Raw genomic sequence first — 19,165 nt, 5'->3', positions numbered from 1 at the left:
ATAAATGCTTCTTGTGTATGAATGATGTCTCTCACGTCCCCTATCTAGGACAAGCTGGAGTCTGTGCTGGATGTTTCCCACCAGCAGATGGAGCAGTACAGAGATCAGCCGGCACATGCTGAGAAGATTGCCTATCAGCAGAAATTACTACAAGAGGATGTGGTGCACATCAGAGCTGAGATATCTCAAGTCTCCACAGTAAGACACACGCTGCACTCAAACGTTGATAACGCTTATAGTGAGAAATGCAGCTTCTTTGACTCTGTTGAAATTGTTAAATATGTTCTTTTAGGTTTGGCAGGTAAGGTGCTTCGAATTAAACTATTCAGACTGTCTCCTCTAGCAGAGATGGATGATTTTAAAATGCGTATTTAAGTACTTTGGGGTATTTTGTAATTTGTATTTGCAGGACAGAAAAAATAAGGTTGTTTTCACCCTTATTCTATACTCTTTTTTAAAAACACTGAACTCAGTCCTCTTAAAGAAGTGGACCAACAGAAAAGGGACCCAGTTCTTCTTGTCTTCACATTGTCAGTTCATTTGAAACAGGACTCAGTTCTCTTTCTGGTCAACCTCAGCTCTGATAGGGCCGCAGTCCTCTTTCTGTTCACAGTATAGCCTATGTATAATATATATTGTTTTGCTTTTACTTTGACATGGCACTGCAGTGCTGTTATGAAGCCCCTCACTTTCAGATGAACTTAAAATTGGAGGGAAACCTTAGTGTTTCTGTGCTGTAGACTGTTGCTGTTTGATGTGTTTTACATTCTACATCTGGAGACGTGCAGTATCTTCCGTGGAACAAACTACTCCTCGTCCCGCGTCCTTGCAAGCGTTACAGGCTGATGTGGCTTCGTCTGTATTTTCAAGCGTCCCAGTGCCATAGCATGTGATCTAAAGGGCTAAATACAATGGCGAAGAGCAAAGCGAACCTGGATCGTTTTGTGTTCACAGGACACATTTAAGTGAACCGCACTGCGGACCTGAAGCGAACTGTACTCACGCTCATGACCAGCTCAGGAGGTTGTCTGAGTACAGTTCACTTCAGAGGGGTCTGAGTTGATTCAGAGTGTTCACATATGCGCAGAAATTGCTGTTATTTTTTGTTTTATTGCACAAAAAATTACCACTCTGCGTCTGCTTAGAGTGCTGAAAAGGACCAAGTGTAACACTGTAAGATGCAGTTTGGAACAAAATACTTTAAGAGCTTGTATTTTATGTATTTTGAATACTTAAAATACGTATTTAATGTGTCATTTTGTTCTCAAAAAAGACACATTTTTATCCCCAGCTTTAAACTGCAGGAAAAAACCTGTGAAACAATAGCCCAATCACAGTGAAAGTGAAACACATGACATGTCCTGACAGGTCCAACAACATGCTCACTGTGAACTACCGGATGTCACACTCCCCTGTAATGGAGCTGTTTGTCTTTTGCACTCATTCAGTTGGCTGCTCGTAAAATTGGAGATCTTACAAATGTATTTACTCCAGTGCCCTTATATTTATCTTGACAAAGCTAAAATCTAAAAGAATGAGGGCACCCACTGTAACTGCTCACCTATCCCTGCTGCATTTCAGCTGGCTGTTTACCCAGTCAATCAATGGCTGCTTTGACTAGCAGAAACCTCCCAGCATGCTGCATGCAATAAATTTGACCTTGACCTTGACCTTGACCCCTGAATACGCAGCCTCCCACCTCCAAGATAAATATGTGATGATATCAGTCGCTAGAGAATTATATACAAATGACTTGTTTTTAATTAAATACATTTCTCATGTATTCAGTATTTTTTATTTAATTTTGATTCATTTAATGAGCAAGTATTTGTAATTTTGCCACTTTTTGGTGTTTTCTTACCCATCTCTGTCCTCTAGTACATACAAGCACATAATACAATGTGCAGTATGTTTTTATTGGTTCGAAACAAGATGTTCACTTCTATTTTTAGTTGTTCCCTTTTGATGGTTTCTGCAACTGGCACATTGTTTCAGGTTGACTGTGACTATCAGAATGAGTGGTCGGGGACAAACCTGAGGCTACAAATAAACTCATGAGTTCATTTCTTTGTCACTCTGAAAAATTCTTTAGTCAGAATGTTCAGCGATATTCAAAATGTCCAGCGTTAAAACTACAAAAAGACGTTTCATGAGAACATTTACAAAAAATAAAGTGCGAGATCGCACAAGAGTAAAGGAGTATTTTTGGCTCTCAGACATTCCCCCCCCATATTGGTCGTGTTCAAACATTTGTGACACTCTCATTGGATACAGTGAATACAGATTAAATCCAAGTGAGTCAATTTAAAAAAATCAAGTGAGTGTATCATTAAAGTCACCCGTTTTCTCCTACTCCCAAACAGCATCTCGCCACACATGGGCTCACTGAATGTACAAGTGTCATCGTAAATCTTTTGAAATTTTTTGAAGTGGAGTTGTATGAGATACTTATCTATAGTGAGCGTATTACCCACAGTAGATGTGAGTCAGCACACCTCCAGTTTGGAGAAGCGGCAGGAGTCCAACACAGAAGCTAAGTGATGTACTGCTGTGGATGGGGGCAGCAGCAAAATGTATTTTAGCCTCCTAAAAAATCAAAATCAGTTTAGAGTATTTTCACCACTTAACCTCGTTGTCAGACAGTGATTTAGATAAAGGAAATAAAGCTGTTTCATCTGTCTCTTCAAAGCCAGACTCCATGTAAAAAAACAGTGATTTAACACCGCTGAACAGAGGAGCTGCTGGTCTTCTGCTGCCTCAGTTAGTTTGGCATTTAAAAGGGTTAGTGCGGATTCACTAAAGAGACATTGTGACACAAACTAATTATCTGATTGAGGCAGCTGTAGACCAGCAGCTCCCACATTCAGCAAGCCAAAATCAGTGTTTTTGTTAATGGAGTCTGGTGGCTGTGATGAGAGCATAGAGAACAGGCTGTCTGATGGAAAGGAAAAGCAGTGAAAATACCTGTTGTAGGCCTTTTTTAAGGTGGTAAGAATACGTTTGCTGCTGCCCCCGTCCACAGCAGTACATTGCTTAGCTTCCAAGTCGACTGCTGCTTCTCTAAACGGGTCATGACATTTGCCATCTGCTATGTAATACACTGACTATAGATAAGTACCCCATACAACCCCACTTCAAAATATCTGAACTATCCCTTTAAAACTATTATTAAAACATTGGCTCATGGGATGAGTGCAGTATCTGAGAGCTGTGTCTTGTCTCATTAGAACATGGAGCGTGTTGTGTTTTGCAGGAGATGGAGAATGCATGGAATGAGTACAGCCGGCTAGAGAGAGATGTGGACTGGCTGAAGTCAGCCCTGCAGGGACAGATGAACCGCAGCGATCTCACTCAGGTCTGTGGCTCAGTGATCTCTGTTAACACACACAAGTTTGGTGTGTGTGGGAATGAGTTATAGACTACTGATTTCATATGCACAGACAAAGCAAAGAATTCTCAGTGGTCTTCTGTGTTTCTCTGTGAGCAGCAAGAGAAAGTTCAGATCAGAAAAGAGCTGTGGAGGATTGAGGATGTCATCGCAGGCCTCAGCACCAGTAAAGCCAACTACAAAGTCACTATCTCCTCTGTTACCAACCCAGGTGAGACACCTGCAGGTTTCATGTCTGCAAAGTAAATGGTGTTTACTGTCTGTACAGCACAGCACAAGCCACGTGGTCACACTACAGCAACTGTATCTCACCATTAAAGCTCTTAATCATACACTTGATACTAATGCCTTGAACATCTCCCATGGGGAAAGAAAGCACTGTCTTTACAGCGTGTGTGTTCATGTTACATGTTCATATACGTTGAACTCCCCAGAGAGGAAATTTGTGCCTTCAGTGTCGGCGTCATCAGTGCCTTCTGGGAGCCCGTCTACTATGGAGATGAGATTGTCCCAGCAGCAGCAGCAGCAGCAGCAGCAGCAGCAGCAGCAGCAGCAGCAGCAGCACAGCCCCCACCTCAGCCCCAGTAGCCACACCCCCACCCTTTCCTCCAGCCCCAGCCAGCAGCCCTTACACCACTCTGCAACCATCTCCAGTGGGCTTAGATGGGTGAGTCTCCTGCAACAGCACTCAGCTGGTTCTTATAAGATAAAGGACATATTTGTATGAAAAATGGAAATGGAAAAGATACATAAAATCTTTGTACTATGCAGTTTGTGTAGCTTTGCTGAAGCAATTGTGTGACTAACTGAGCAACTGCAGAAAAGCTTTGCCTTTTCTCTTTTGGGTCGGTGTTTCCATCTACACTTTTCTCAACACTAGTTAAAGGGTTGCAACTGTCAATTATAATCTCCCCAGGAGCAAGCCTGGAGGGGATCATGCATTTGGTTGTGTGTGTGCATGAGTGCTTGCGTGTGTGTATCTGTTTCTCTGCAGCTAATCTCACACACTACTGGACCAAGCAGCCTAATATTTTTTGTGCACATTTATGACTATATACTAAAGGGCCTTTTATAGTTGCACTGTTTCCTGATTTTTAAAAAAACCTATTTCACTGACTGTTTTATACCATCATTGACGGCTGACTCCTCGCATCCTGTCTCCTCTACCGGCCCGATAGGGGCCCCAACTGATCAACAAGTGCTAATCATATTGCAAAAGGCATTTCTGGCAATAAAAACAAGCCTTAACTAGTCTGTTGCCAGCCACATTTTGGCATCCGTCATGCTCAAAAACTGACATTCATTTTAAACCAAAACATCTGCAGATTAATTCCATACCTGATATGTTATGATCGACTAGAGTTAGGCACAAAATAAGAAGAATAAATTCTCAGTTTTATTATTTTTACTGCCATCTTGACTGTAAGGGAACTGAACTCTTTTTGTTCCACTGCTGTCATGCATATGTGCTGGACTCACAGCCTGCCGTTCACTCCCTGTTCCTCACCTACATGTCCCCAGACACATCTGGCAAAGGTCTGCTCTCTTTTTCATTATGAATTAGTCCAACAATTATTTTTTCCCCATTAATAAATTAATTATTCAGTTGATAAATTGACACAAAATATAGAGAGAAATCGCAGTTTCTCCAGGTAATGTCTTCAGATTGCTTAATTAGAAGTCCAACAGTCCAAGGCCCCAAAGAGGATTCAGTTTAAGAGAAAAGTAGCAAACCCCCACGTGGCATGGTGGTGAAGTGGTTAGCATTGTGGCCTCACAGCAAGGTCCTGGTGTGAACCCAGGGTGGGAGGAGTTTGCATGTTTTCCCCGTGTCAGTGTGGGTTTTCACTGGGTACTCCAGCTTCCTCCCACAGTCCAAAGACATGCAGGTTAACTGGTGACTCTAAATTGCCTGTAGGTGTGAATGTGAGTGTGAATGGTTGTCTGTCTCTATGTGTCAGCCCTGCGATAGTCTGGTGACCTGTCCAGGGTGTTCTTTTTAAAAAGTACTGATATCACGTATCTACACGTATTGTTCTGTGTGTAGGGTGAGGAAGATGTGCCTCCCAGACCTCCTCTACCTCAGCTCTACAGTCCTGATGAGCATCCCCCTGCTGTGCCCCCGTTGCCCCGGGAGACAACGGTCATCAGACACACTTCTGTACGTGGCCTCAAACGACAGTCGGATGAACGTAAAAGGGACAGAGAGATTGGCCAGTACACTAATGGAGACAGTAAGGTACATATAGTATGTGTGTATCTTTGTATTTGTGCTGCTTAAATATATAAACTTAAGGTCCTCGTCTATTTCTGATCTCTGTCTGTGGATCTCAGGTGGAACTGAGGCCTTTCCTGAGTGATCCAGAGCTCATGGGAGCCGGAGATGGCTCCACCCACATCAGTGTCGTAGCATCTAGACATGATGGTTACCAGACATTACCCAGCAGAGGTACGTGGATGATAGAGCCAGTAGAGCAGATTTAATTTGCTGGAGCATATGTATTATGGTAAAACTTTTACACCAGCGTTGGCTATATTTATTGCCAATTTGAGAACAGAGTTTTAATGTTTGTTGGCTCTCTCTCAGGAGTGATTGGCTCCTCACTTAGGCTAAATCAGTCTTCAAGCATCTCCTCGTATGTGACCATCCGAAGAGCAGCCTCAGCTGCTGGCGGGAAGGTGAGGCTCCGAATTACGGATTTGTGGGACTGGACACTTTTTACACTGTTTGCTTTGTACGCTGCATCTTATTCTCTCTTTATGCTCCAATTATAACCTCAGAAATGTCTAAGTTATGAAACTGAATTTTCTACCATGTTCCATTTTCATTCCTTATCAACATTAGCTTTTTGCTGTAATGTTTCAGTTTTCACGTTAGGTATGTTTTTATTTTCTTCCACTTCTTTGCCTCCTGCTGTACCTTTTGCTCATCAACCCTCTTTCCTCCCACTCCTCTCAGGAGAGACCAAAAAGTGCCTTGGAGCGTCTGTACTCCGGGGACCCGGCGCAGCAACAGCAGCAGAGGGGGAAGATGAGCGCCGATGAGCAGCTGGAGAGGATGAAGAGGCACCAGAAGGCCCTCGTGCGGCAGCGCAAACGCACCCTGAGCCACGGAGACCGCCACGCCTCTTCGTCGTCGCGCTCCTCGTCCTCATCTTCCCGCCCACTCTCAGCAGACTTGGGATCAGTATGTTACTAGAACAGTACCACACGTCACACTCTCACGCATGACGACAGCTAAACCGAGAGTGGCGATCTACAGTAGTAACGCGTGCCTTTACTCAGAACAGTCTCAGCTCCTGACAAGAAATGATAGAACATAATTTGTGTGGTGATTTACTGTGTGGCTCTAACTGTGCTGATTTCATGCATGTTGTTTTCAGACGTTAAAAGGCCTTTTTCACAGTAGACATTTTGTCAAAGAAGGAAAAGCACAATTATTAGTAACATCAGTGCTGCTACTGTTAATCAAGTATCCCAGTAAGCCATGACAGTACAACATGCAGAATACCAGGACCCTGAAACTGAAACAGCTAGGTGGAATTCAGCCGCCATTATTATGCCTCCGCGCCGGTGACAGAGGCATTATGTTTTTGGGTTGTCTATACCTACGTACATCAGTCTGTCTCATTCTCATGGATGCGATATCTCAAGAAGGCCTTGAGGGAATGTCTTAGAATTTTGCACAAACGTCCACCTGGACTCAACGATGAACTGATTAGACTTTGGTCGTCACTGTGACCTCACAAAAGATGTTGCTGGCTGTAATACAAGAATTCATATGCTAATTATGACAAATTCATTCATTCATTTTCTGTAACGGCTTATCCTGTTAGGGGGGCTGAAGCCTATGCCAGCTGACATTAGGCGAGAGGCGGGGTACACCCTGGACAGGTCGCCAGACTAGACACATAGAGAAAGACAACCATTCACGTTCACATTCACACCTACGGGCAATTTAGAGTCACCAGTTAACCTAACCTGTGTATCTTTGGACTGTGGGAGGAAGCCAGAGTACCTGGGGAGAACCCACGCTGACATTGGGAGAACAAGCTCCACATGGAGGGGCTCCCCCACACCAGGAACCCCCTTACTCTGAGGCAACAATGCGAACCACTGCACCACTGTGCCGCCCCTAATTATGAAAACATTTCATATAAATGTCTTTTAGGATAAAAAGATGATTTGATGACATTTTATATCCAAAAGGTCAAAAGTCAACTTCATAATGTTCTGCAAAAATACTTTTCTGACCATTATTCAACCCCGGAACTCAGAAAGAAAAGAGGAGACATTTGTCAGACACTGAATGATGACACTCATCTTGGCTGTGCTGATTGCATAGATCTTCTCTGCTGGCAGGCTAAAGATATGTGTGAAGCATCCATGTTTTAAAGCACTGTCAAGTGTCATGACTACACAAACGACATAGATGTAAACTATACCTGCAACCTGACTTGTTCGCGGAGGCATACAACCATGAGGCGGTAATTCTAGTGCTTTTCCTACTGTGACATGTCTTTATGTCTGCTGTGAAAATACACAGATAAGTAGATAACAGTTTCTGCTTTGCACTTAGTACTTTACTGTGTACAATACGAATATATCTGTCAAACAGTGTTTATTATGAAGTGGAAATAATGAAATAGGGATGTTACTCTTGTTCAAAATCTTTCCTATCACACACATAACACACTAATTACCTCAGACAAAGGCCTTCAATGACATCTGCCCCTCACATTCATCAGTCTCTAGGTATCTTTCTCATTATGCTCTGTTGTAGACTCTAACATTGCTTTAGCATCTATGTTCATCTCTCCTTACTGATTTCCTGGCTGTGGTCGCTTCCATCATGACTGTATTTTTTTTTTAACCATACTGTTCCCCCGGTGTGTGCTTTCAGAACAGCACCAACATCTTGTCTTTCCTCATTTAGATATCAATGCCTGCTGTTCTTCAATTAAATGCTGTTGCTGTCTCTAATCAGTCCATTTATGTGAGAGTGTGTGAGAGAGAGTGAAAGTGCCTACTTACTTTCTACTGACCAAAACATTGACATACACTGAGCAATGCCTATTTAAGCCAACTCATCTCAACCTAATCATGGCATTTTTCTTGCTCTTTTTTTTTTTTTTTTTACTTAAATGTTCTGAGTGTTTATGGATCGGGCCCTACTGTCGTCCCATTTACCACTTCCCAGACTTTGTGAGAGGAAGCTTTTTATTTAGATAACACTAATATGTATGACGTCCATTTCATATCAAAACATAGCTGAAGTGATTTCAGTGTTTGCTCAGTGTTTTTATCTGCTAACTATTCATTAGTTAACTGTTAATTGTTAGTTATAATAAGAACACTTCCTTTTTCAAATGTGAATGTTTGCAAATAAATAAACCTTATTTTCTAATGGACTCATATTGCCATGTTTTATTATTTATCATATATTTTTTGATTGAATACACACAATATGGTCGTGTTTGGTGAAACTGTCATCAGTGTGAGTGAGGTGATCTGTCCTGTTCGTTTCAGTGGCGTTGGGCTGTCGTCTTTATCACTGTTGTAGAGAATTTACAGCATGCTGTGATTTGAGAGCATAAGCATGCATACTCAACCAATGCATGCCACCCTCCTTTTTTTCCACACCTGTTCACCCCCCCCCCCCCCACCCCACCCCCACCCCCACACCCACACACACACACACTCCCTCTCTCTCTATAGCCTTTGAAGTCATGTTAGCATCCAAGTGTTAACTAGTGTGTTGTACAGTACTTGTTACAAGAAATTATGTGTGAAGGCAAGTGAAACCAGTCATTTTCAGATTTACTTGATGGTAGCGTCCTGTAATTTGTTTCACAGATTATGTTTTATTTCCTTTGTGCATTGTCCAGTGGAAGAGGGAGCAGGAGTTTGACCTGCAGTTGCTTGAGAGGGCTGTCCAGGGGGAGGAGGCGCAGGGAGTTAGGAGCGTTCAGGGGGAGGAAAGACCTCCCGAGCACAAAGAGAGACCCCGCTCCCACTCTGACGAATGGCTGACCCTGCGTTCCACAGCCACAACCCCTCCCACCCACGAGGTTGACCTGGAACCGCTAGACTATGACCTGGACCTTAACAAAGAGGTGAGTTATCTTTGTCTCAGTGAAGAAATACAGCCGAGAGAGTTTAATATCAATACAGAAATGTGATGAAGGTCACAAAGAAAACATCATGCTGAGTAGAAAAAAGAGCTGGAGTGTAACCACAGTCCAGAAAGTACAAGAAAAAGATTTTCTGCACCCAAATTACAAAGATTGCTCCTTTTATTCAGCTTCCTGAACTTTGACACTGAGAGCTGAATAAAAAGAACAATCTGACTGATTTTGGTGTTTGAGGACGTTTTTGTATTTTCTGAAACGCAGAAATACAAGAAGAGACCTTGAATTCATCAAAAGCTCGGAGCTGATCGCCTTGGCCTCCACCAAGCTGGAGAGTAAAATTAAATGAAAAAAAAAAAAACCTTATAAAAACTGTTAAACTACAGTTCAGTCCACAAATTCTCATATAAGAGTTTTGTCATGAATACAGGGTAAGTACAGAGTTTGGCTGAACAGGCGACGAACGACAAAAGCAGCATAAAGTCGATTATTTCCTCCACAATGTCATACTGCAAGATATACGCCACAATGGGTAGTCAAGTGCTGCTGAACTAAACTAGCAGCTGTCAGCCTCAACTTTATTACACATTTTATTCCAAGGCATGTTGTGGAGGGCAAAAGATGTTCGCTGACCACGCAGTGAAACATTTCTGACACATTTTCGGTTGGAAATTATAGGATTGCTTGTTTGTTCCCGCAAAAATTGCAATGTCATAAAATGAGCAGTCCCCTTTTATTAGACAGTGTAAAAAAAACAACCCTAAGAGCATTGACTGGTAGAAGAAAACAGATACACTCACAAATAATAATCTTATATATCTTATATCTCATCTCTTATAATGATCAGATAGTCTCTCTTACAGTGTAATTATCGGCCTATCTTTCAGCCGTGTAAGTGGATAGATTTTTTGGGGGGTGACCTGATAGCAAAGATGATGATAAAGCAACTCAGACCTTAACACACGCTATATCTGTTTTTTTGTAGCTCTCCAAGCCTCAGAAAGTTTTGATCCCAGAGCGCTATGTGGATTCAGAGCCTGAGGAGCCGCTCAGTCCGCAGGAGGTGGAGGATCGCCATCGTAAGGTGGAGCGCATCAAGAGCATCTTGGCAAAGTCCAGGTAAATAAAATGAAATGGCTTATTCTGGGTTTTTAGGAAAGCTTTTAGGGATGTAAGAAAATGTCAATACTTTTAAGTACTACAATATTATGTTTTGTGATACAGTTTTGATTCCCAAAAACTGTTTCTGTTTTTTTCTTAATTTGTTTTGATTAAAAATCCTGCAAGCATTTATATTTTTTACCTATGTAGGCCAGTGTCAATTCCTTTGCTCAGGTTGCACAAAAAGTGGTATTATGATGTTGGTTGTTACAGGGTCTGTGACAAACCCAAATGCAGATCCCACTGCTCTGATTGCATTAAACAAGAGCGTACTTTTTAATACAATTTATGTAAGGAAAGTTTTCCTAGAATTAGATTTTGCAGAACAACCACCGCTCCACCCACCTTGGTCTTGGCAAGGTGCTGGAAACATCATCTAATCTAATCTAGGTCCAAACTGGTAGAAAAAGATTTCTGCACACTTACATCTAGTAAGAGCGCGGAAATCTTTTTCCACCAGTTTGGACCTAAAATTAGATTTTAAAATAATTGAAATATGTATCACCTTGAATCTTAGGTGTGTAATTCACAAGCTTTAACATGATATTATATTGATTCCGTGGACAATCATAAGATATTCGCTGATATCAAAATGCCAAGATACGATTTTGATTTGATTTAATTCAGGGGGCTGCGATCAATATGCGACAATATCAGTAAATATCCTCATTGTGTTTTTCTTGGGTGCTCACCATTAGGAGGTGTGCTTGGACAGAGATGGTAAAACAGATGCGCCATGGGAATTTCACAATAAAGGCGTATCTTACAGATGATATGTTGATGTTTTCACTCTGCGTCGATGATATTGGATCGTTGATCATTGAATCGATTTATAATCTAGATTGATGTATCATTACACACCTATTGCTAACAGTATCGTAATATATTGCAATTTATTCAAACCAAGCGGTTTGAGCGCTTCGAATTAAGCCAACGTGGAAGTGCCAAAACTGCAGTTCCTTGAATATCCACTGGGGCAAGCTGCAGAAGCGAGTCAATGTCCACTGACCCCCATATTTTAAAATGCCCAACTTTACAGCTGAAATACACATGTTTACAGCCTGGTACAAATAACAGTTTTGGTCGCTATAGCTAATTTCAACATTCATCCCAACTGTACCGGGGATGAATTTTTACATAAATGTGTACATTTAATTAAGGCTTAAAGTTACACATATCTAAGGATGGGGTCCCTTTGAGAGACAGGCTTTCCCTGAGGTGTCGCTACAGTCTATGAGTCAGATCCACCCCTAGCTCCTCCCCAGCTCCACCCTCTCTTCCAAATATGGCTCCCAAAAACAAAATGGCTTCAAAACTGGAGTCCACAAACTGATGGGTGATGTCATGGTAGCTACGGACATTATTTTATACAGTCTATGATTGTAACCCCTATATTGTGATATGTATTGTATCGCCAGATTCTTGCCAATGCACAGCCCTACTTGTAGTGTGCCATTTAAACCAAAATACTCAGGTTTCAGCCCTTTGTCGGCAAACATTCACCCACCAGATGTGTCTTTGAGCAAGGTGCTAAATTTCCAGCGCCTGCAAAGGCACTGTGCTGTAGCTCAGGCTTCTCTTTGACATCACTGCAGGTGGTCATGCCCTCACAGCGATCAGTGCATTTCCACATTTGTATCAATGCATCATGTTTGTTAATTTGGTGTTCTATTTCTTTGTGCATGGGACAGTGTGCAAAACCTAACACCCACAGTGACTGTGGACAAGCCAGAGGTGGGGCTGGTGGCACTGGACTCTGCTCTACAGGAGCAGGAGAGGATCATCACCATGTCCTACGCTCTCGCCTCGGAGGCTTCGCTCAAGAGCAAACTAGTCACAGGTTGGTCATTTCTACAGTTTAAAATTATTCTCTGTTTCTTTGAGCCTGTAGGTTGAAGGTTATACATCTTTGCTTTATGGAGAATGTAAAAATCGTTATTCCACAGAAACACTTACAGAAATAATTACTGTAAGGAAAAAAAAAAAAAAAGCACACCAGTGCTGACAGTTTTAATAAAATTTCTCCTGGCATCAAATTGACATCTTTTGGTTTGAGAAGGGATAAAGAGAGGGAAGCAGCCTTTCAAGAATGCTGGATTGATGGAGTGGAGATGAGAAGGGCGTGAGGTGCAGAGTCAAGCAATGGGGCTGTTCATTTCCTAATAACTGAACATTATTCCTTCTTAGGAGCTCAGATAGTCTCTAATTGCAATCCGTGTACAATCTTTCAGACAGGGGAGGAATAGCTTGATGAGGCCATTTTGTGTGCTGATCAATGACCCAGTCAAACTCTACTCTCCTTCTGCATACCGTTGCGGCTGCTTTGAACGTAGCTCTGAACCTGCATAAAAGACACTGCGCTCACTTTTCATCTCTTTCATACTCTACAGCAGACAGGCAAGTTCATTTTCACCGTAGCTGCAGCAGATTGTCAGCCTGTCTGCCTCACTCACACACACATACACACACACACACACACACACACACACACATCTGTCACACACAGTAACATTCAAGCTGTCAGCGTGTGTGGAAGCTTAATATGCACAGTGAGGCAAAGTCAACAATTATAACATTATTTCCAGCATAGAGAAATGTCAGAGAATATAACTGGTGGCATCTTGTCAGCGGAGACTGAATCAATGACTTTCTCTCCCTTTGGTGTTAAAGTAAGGTATGCTGGTGCACTTTCAAATCCCTGAATTAAAAGAAGAGTCTTTTCACGATATTATGCATGAGAGACTTCAATAATGCCGGCATAAAAGCAGGAATATGCAGCGCCGCACTTACGCACAGTATATATTAAAAAGGTGTTTTCTTGATTGTTGAATTTGTTATTCTGTTAAATAATTTGGTATTTTATAATTACTTGTCAGGGATATTGAAAAGAATCTTCAATTTTGTGCTGGAAAAAATTAACTACAAAATATTGATGATCAACTAAATAAACGTCAACATGTAGTGGCTCTTCAGCTATTCATTACCTTTTTTTCTTTAAGCTGATTAAGTGTTCAAATGATTGAAAACTGAAGCAAACATCACACCGCTGCATACAGATCACAATAAGCCTCAGACGACTGATAGTGCTGAAGATATTAACTACAGACATTTGCCCTCCTAATGGCTTTCTGCTTATCACATACTTTCAAATCATTCACTGTTTGGCATTATTAAGGAATAACATGTTCCCTAAAATCACGTCGATGTCACTGTTTTATTCGCACATGTGAAATCTGGTAAAAGCAAAAGCCTATAAGATTGACAACACATGTAAATGTGCTGCTGATGAGGCCATCTGAGATGTTCTTGTACGTACACTGGATCTTTTTACATTCACCTTTATTAACCAAAAATTAATCTGCAACTGCTTTGGTAATCGATGAATCAATTAAGTAATTTTATCAAGCTGAAGTGGCAAATTTAAGGATTAAGGATTTAATGCTTTTCTTTGTTATATATGATCACAAACTTAATATTTTGGGGTTTTGGACTAATGGTTGGACAAAACAAGACATTTAAAGACACCGCCATTTTATAGCCAAAATAATTAGTGGATAAGAGACAATTATTGCCATATTAATCTAAGAAAAATAATTGTTATTTGCGGCCCTGACCTCCACACATCCTGGTGTTCATGGTGCATTACATTTATGCAATTTAGTGACATTTTTTGAAATCTGAATTTTCTTTTTTTGGTATCCGTCAGCATTAAATATTTTTCGGTTAATATGACAACAAACACAGAAATGTGTTAGCCGTCAGAGATTTGTCTTTATACTGGGACTGTCAAGGACTAGGATCCTTATTTTGGTTATGAAGTAGTTTGTTAATTAGTTTTTGGATTCACTGATTAAAGCTTTTACATGCTAAGTGTCAGAAAATAGTGACAGCTATTTTAATTTCCCAGTGTCCAAGGTGACCTCTTTAAATTGCTTATTATTAATTATCTGTAAATCGACTAATAAATTAATCAACAAGCTCTGGAGTTAATGCCATGATTGTTAACCTTTTAATACATCCAGTTGTATCTTGCCACTGTGGGCAATGCTGTGTAAGGGCACAGGTTTTGTTTCAACACTGGTGGGGAAGGACACATGAAACGGCGAGTTCTCCGACAGAAAAGTTTTGAGCATTAAACACTACATTTCCTGAATTCTGGTGAATTTTTATGCACCAATTTGTGCCTTTTCTGCATTAATGTATTGTGTAAATGACTTTAATTTTGTGAAAGTGAAAATCCTCTAGTATTTTAATGTTTTTTTTCTGGAGTGAGGGCAAGTCCACATTTAAATATTGAGAGGGACGTGTCCCCTGCATCCCCCCCAAAAGCTACCCCTATGATTGAGCAGGACTATTTCATAGCAATATTGGATTTGCAGCATCAATGTAATGGAGTACCGTGATTTGTCAGGTGTTTATTTAAATTGACTTTCCAGAAAAATGACACACAGTGACACTAGATTTTATCCACGTTGCCCACCCCCAGTGTCATGAGTACGTAGAACACAGGAAGTAAAAGTGTAGTTGTGTCCTCTCAGAAAAAACACTGTGTGGTTCTCAGCCTTCAAATGTCCCAGAACTGCCCATTTGACTAACAAACCAATGTCCTTTTCTCCCTCTCTGTTTTCCTCCTGTCCTCTCCTCCGTAGTTTCACCACAGGCTAACACCCCCACCCCTCCTTCCCCACCTCCTCCTCCACCTCCACCTCCCCTTCCTCCTCCTCCTCCTCTTCCTCCTGTTTCTCCCGTTCCTCCTGTATCTCTGGCGCCACCCTCTCCTCTAAGCAACGGGATTCACTACACGTTTGTCTAATCCTGAGAAATAAAGTAAGGCCTAACTGCATGTTTTACGCTGCTAATGTTTTCGAGGCCTCGCTAATTCTCTGTAACACGGGGCTCCTGTGTGCTTTGCACCTCACTGCATGCTCGCTGCTCTGTTGTGATTGTAGGAAACACATCTTGTCTGGGTTAGGGAAGCCCTGCCTCTGCTCCCATTATAATCAAAACAAACATCTGCAGGCAGCCGGCTCATCCCACTGTGATAATTGTGTGTAAATTGTTTTTCTTTTTTTTTTTTCTTTTTGTACCACTGCCAAAATATTTATGGATGGTTGAGGAAAGAAAGGAGTCGGACTCAAACGAACATGACTGTTTGTAGCATTGTGTATAATTAACAAAAGAGACACCTTTTGATTTAGCACCTTGACAGTTCAGCAGTCAGCACAGCTGCATTCACAGCACCAATTAGCTCCCCATCTGTAGCCGCGCAGCGATACGTCAGGAAGAAACAGCACATATCACTGTTGATACTGTAAACACAGAAAGAGGGTTTATGTCATTTTACTGCCTTATTAAATAAATTCTATCCATCATCAAATAATGACAAATATTCTAAATTTAGTTTTTGAATTTGTAGGGATATATTTATATATCCATTAGCCCTCCATGGACAAACATGTATGAAATAAACTGCTGGATGGAGATTAGATAATGTGCTGCACAACACACACACAGTAACAAAGTGTCCATCCAGCTGCAGTTGACCTTTGACCTTTTAGTATCATGTCATGTCAGAAGACCATGAAATGACTCCCTGTCAGCCTGGCATGAGTTGATGTGTCATTACCTGCTGTACGAGGAATCTATATTCCTTGAGAACTTGTGTGTGACTGCATGCTTTACTGTGTATCGTTGAACTGTGTTGGATATTTCCCAAACCTTTTTTCCTGCAGCTCTCTCATCCCACATTCAGGTCTGCTGTTAAAGACGGACTGTGATGTGTAGTTGGTTTGTAGAAGTTGCTCTGCCACTTTACAGTTGTGTGTCTGTTGCTAATGATCAGAACGACAGACAGTTGGATTCAGAACCTACACCCAGCTGGCCACCAACATCACTAGACACTGATAGTTGGCTGAATTTAGGTTGTAACGTTGGGTGACAAAAATTCAGTGTCAAGATAATGCCAATGTTAATTTGATGTAGAATACTGACAACAGATACGTTTACGTAGACGTTGATATTTTGCTGGTTTTAAGTTGTGTTGTAAAGTAACCAAAATCCAGTATCTTCCTGTCTTCCTGCCAACATCATCCTTACGTAGAATCTGCAAAACGTCATAACATTAACATCAGCACAATGTGAAACTCTAACATTGTAAGACATTTAAAATATCGTCAACTTGATTTTCATTCCAACCATCCTTGAAAGTCTGTCCAACACAAGATTACAACGTTCTTCTGATGTCACAGTGACGTCCGGTGCCAGCTGGGACAGCACAGAGATATGTTTATCAGTGCTTATGGGGTTACTGTATTGTTAACGGTGGTGCAGTGGTTAGCACTGTCACCTCATAGCAAGAGGGTGTCTGGTTCGAACCCTTCTGTGTGTAGCATGTTCTCCCAGTGTCAGCATGGGCTTTCTCTGGGTACTCCAGCTTCCTCCCACAGTCCAAAGACATGCAGGTTATTTGGTGACTCTAAATTGCCCGTAGGTGTGAATATGAGTGTGAATGGTTGTCTGTCTTTATGTGTCAGCCCTGTGATAGTCTGGCGACCTGTCCAAGGTGTACCCTGCCTCTCGCCTAATGTCACCTGGGATAGGCTCCAGCCCCCCCTCGGCCCTCAAGAGGATAAGCGGTTACGGAAAATGAATGAATGAATGTTTTGTTAACAGTAGTAGTGTGTCTGCAGAACTGTTCACCAGCCAGTAGTGTGGCTAGTATAGCAATACAATGCTATATTGCTACACTATAAAACTGTATTTTAACTGAAAATTTTAATTGAGAAAGAGTATGAGAGGATTTGTGTTCGTACACAATGAAAACACAGAAACGGTTCACTCATTCTTTGGCTTTCTTTTATTGCATTTTGTGTGATAATATCTACAATTAATTGTTCTTCACTGTCAGTTTTAGTAACATAGCTTTAGTTTGATATGGTTGGCAGGAGGATATAGGGTTTAGGATAGGTGTTTAATTGACTATTACATTCTCTATGTCAGGGAGGAAATATTTTCTTAATGTTGCACATGTTTTCAGTCGTTGTGCATGGAAAGGAACGACCTCTTAAGGCAGTAAGAGCCCCCTTTTTTGGATTCATTAATTTGTGGCTCCAAAACATGAAAGAAAGACAAGTATTACGTCATTTTGATGGATTCTGCTGTCATGGTTTTCTTGTTTTCTGATATTTTCTGTTCCTGTACTCACTTTGCCTTTCTCTCTCGTCACTTCTCAGCTCAAGCAATTTCTGGACACTGAGGTGCTACTTCACAACGACAACAAACATTCTGTAAGAAAAGGATTTTATGGACATTTACACCTTTCCATACAGCAGTACAAGAACTGTACTAAACATTTAACCTGCTCTCTGAGGCCCACGCAGCACTGACTCGTTGCTCGAAGCGACAGAAGAATGGATGACGTCGCAGTGGGAGCTGCCGTGCTTATTAACTATGGAAGAGTCTAACAAGATGTTAATCTCATAATAATATTTTCTACATGTTACTGCACTTTGAATCGTACACTGTATCATGTTTTCAAGGTATGACTGAGTTGCTTTTACTTGCAGTGTGATCTCAACTGGGAACTTGTCTGTGTCTTTTGTTTGTTTCACGTCAGGTACAGAATGTTAAGAACAAGAGGTACTAAAAGCGTCATGATGGTAGTATTTTTGTCGAAACTCAGATAATATTCTTACACCAAACCACTTGAAATATCATATGTACGTACCTGTAGCACTGCCAGTCTCCTTTTAGCTTGCCAAAATGAATTTTATTTTTGCTTACATCAGGACGGAAAATAACCTTTAACATATTTTCTGTGTGACTGGGGAAGGTTGCACAATGGAAATTTATAAAAATGTGAATATTAAAGATATTAACACAATATCTGATTCATTGCACGAGTATTTATTTCATTTTTATCTCACGTTTATTTGTATGAGTTGAAACTCATACAGGCTCAGCTGTCTGATGACAATATCATATCAGCCAGAAGTATTAAATTTGTGTTATTTAAAGGACGTTCAATGATCTATGACCTGTTTATAAAACACTTTACACTGCATTATAACTGACTTCATTGAGAAATCAGACTAAGAAAGGCAACGTTTACATAAATGACTAACATTTAACCTGAAATAGCCTTTGTTCTTTATTAAATTTCACTGATGTGTTCATTGAGCGCATCTTTATTCTAATCATGTACAAAGGAAAAGTACAAAATGTGTGCTCATCATAGCTCTGAGATTCTCTTTGAACCTCTACATTGATTGCCTTGACCTATTAAACTTCATTCTATTATTTGAAAAGGGAACCAAACTATGGCATGCTCAAAGGAGGTGAAGTTTCAATACAAAAAAAGAGAGGCTTCTTGAAATGTTTCTTAAGTTCAAAGCTTTTTCCAGCTCAAAAGGGCATTTTTAATTCCGTGTATTTTCCACCAAGAAGGTGGATACTAATAACTCTGAACTACAGAATTCATATCTTT

At 41.0% G+C, this 19,165-nt stretch overlaps 1 protein-coding gene across 10 annotated transcripts in view; it reads left to right on the top strand.

Moving 5' to 3' along the window:
• plekha7b (pleckstrin homology domain containing, family A member 7b) overlaps window positions 1-18,562 on the top strand; it is a 93,689-nt gene extending 75,127 nt beyond the window's left edge. For all 10 annotated transcript variants that reach the window (XM_050043011.1, XM_050043003.1, XM_050043009.1 and 7 more), the window contains 12 exons: window positions 49-198; window positions 3,254-3,355; window positions 3,488-3,599; window positions 3,823-4,055; window positions 5,436-5,627; window positions 5,723-5,837; window positions 5,976-6,067; window positions 6,348-6,575; window positions 9,277-9,504; window positions 10,505-10,638; window positions 12,372-12,520; window positions 17,913-18,562. In XM_050043011.1, the coding sequence (XP_049898968.1) occupies window positions 49-198; window positions 3,254-3,355; window positions 3,488-3,599; window positions 3,823-4,055; window positions 5,436-5,627; window positions 5,723-5,837; window positions 5,976-6,067; window positions 6,348-6,575; window positions 9,277-9,504; window positions 10,505-10,638; window positions 12,372-12,520; window positions 17,913-17,935 (1,758 nt within the window). In that variant the 3' untranslated portion in view covers window positions 17,936-18,562. The remainder of the gene's footprint in view (window positions 1-48; window positions 199-3,253; window positions 3,356-3,487; window positions 3,600-3,822; window positions 4,056-5,435; window positions 5,628-5,722; window positions 5,838-5,975; window positions 6,068-6,347; window positions 6,576-9,276; window positions 9,505-10,504; window positions 10,639-12,371; window positions 12,521-17,912) is intronic.
• Window positions 18,563-19,165: the final 603 nt, after the last annotated feature.

Source organism: Epinephelus moara, chromosome 1 (genome assembly GCF_006386435.1).
Source record: "Epinephelus moara isolate mb chromosome 1, YSFRI_EMoa_1.0, whole genome shotgun sequence".
NCBI classification, from domain to species: Eukaryota; Metazoa; Chordata; class Actinopteri; order Perciformes; family Serranidae; genus Epinephelus; species Epinephelus moara.
This window is presented reverse-complemented; position numbering and strand designations above follow the sequence as displayed.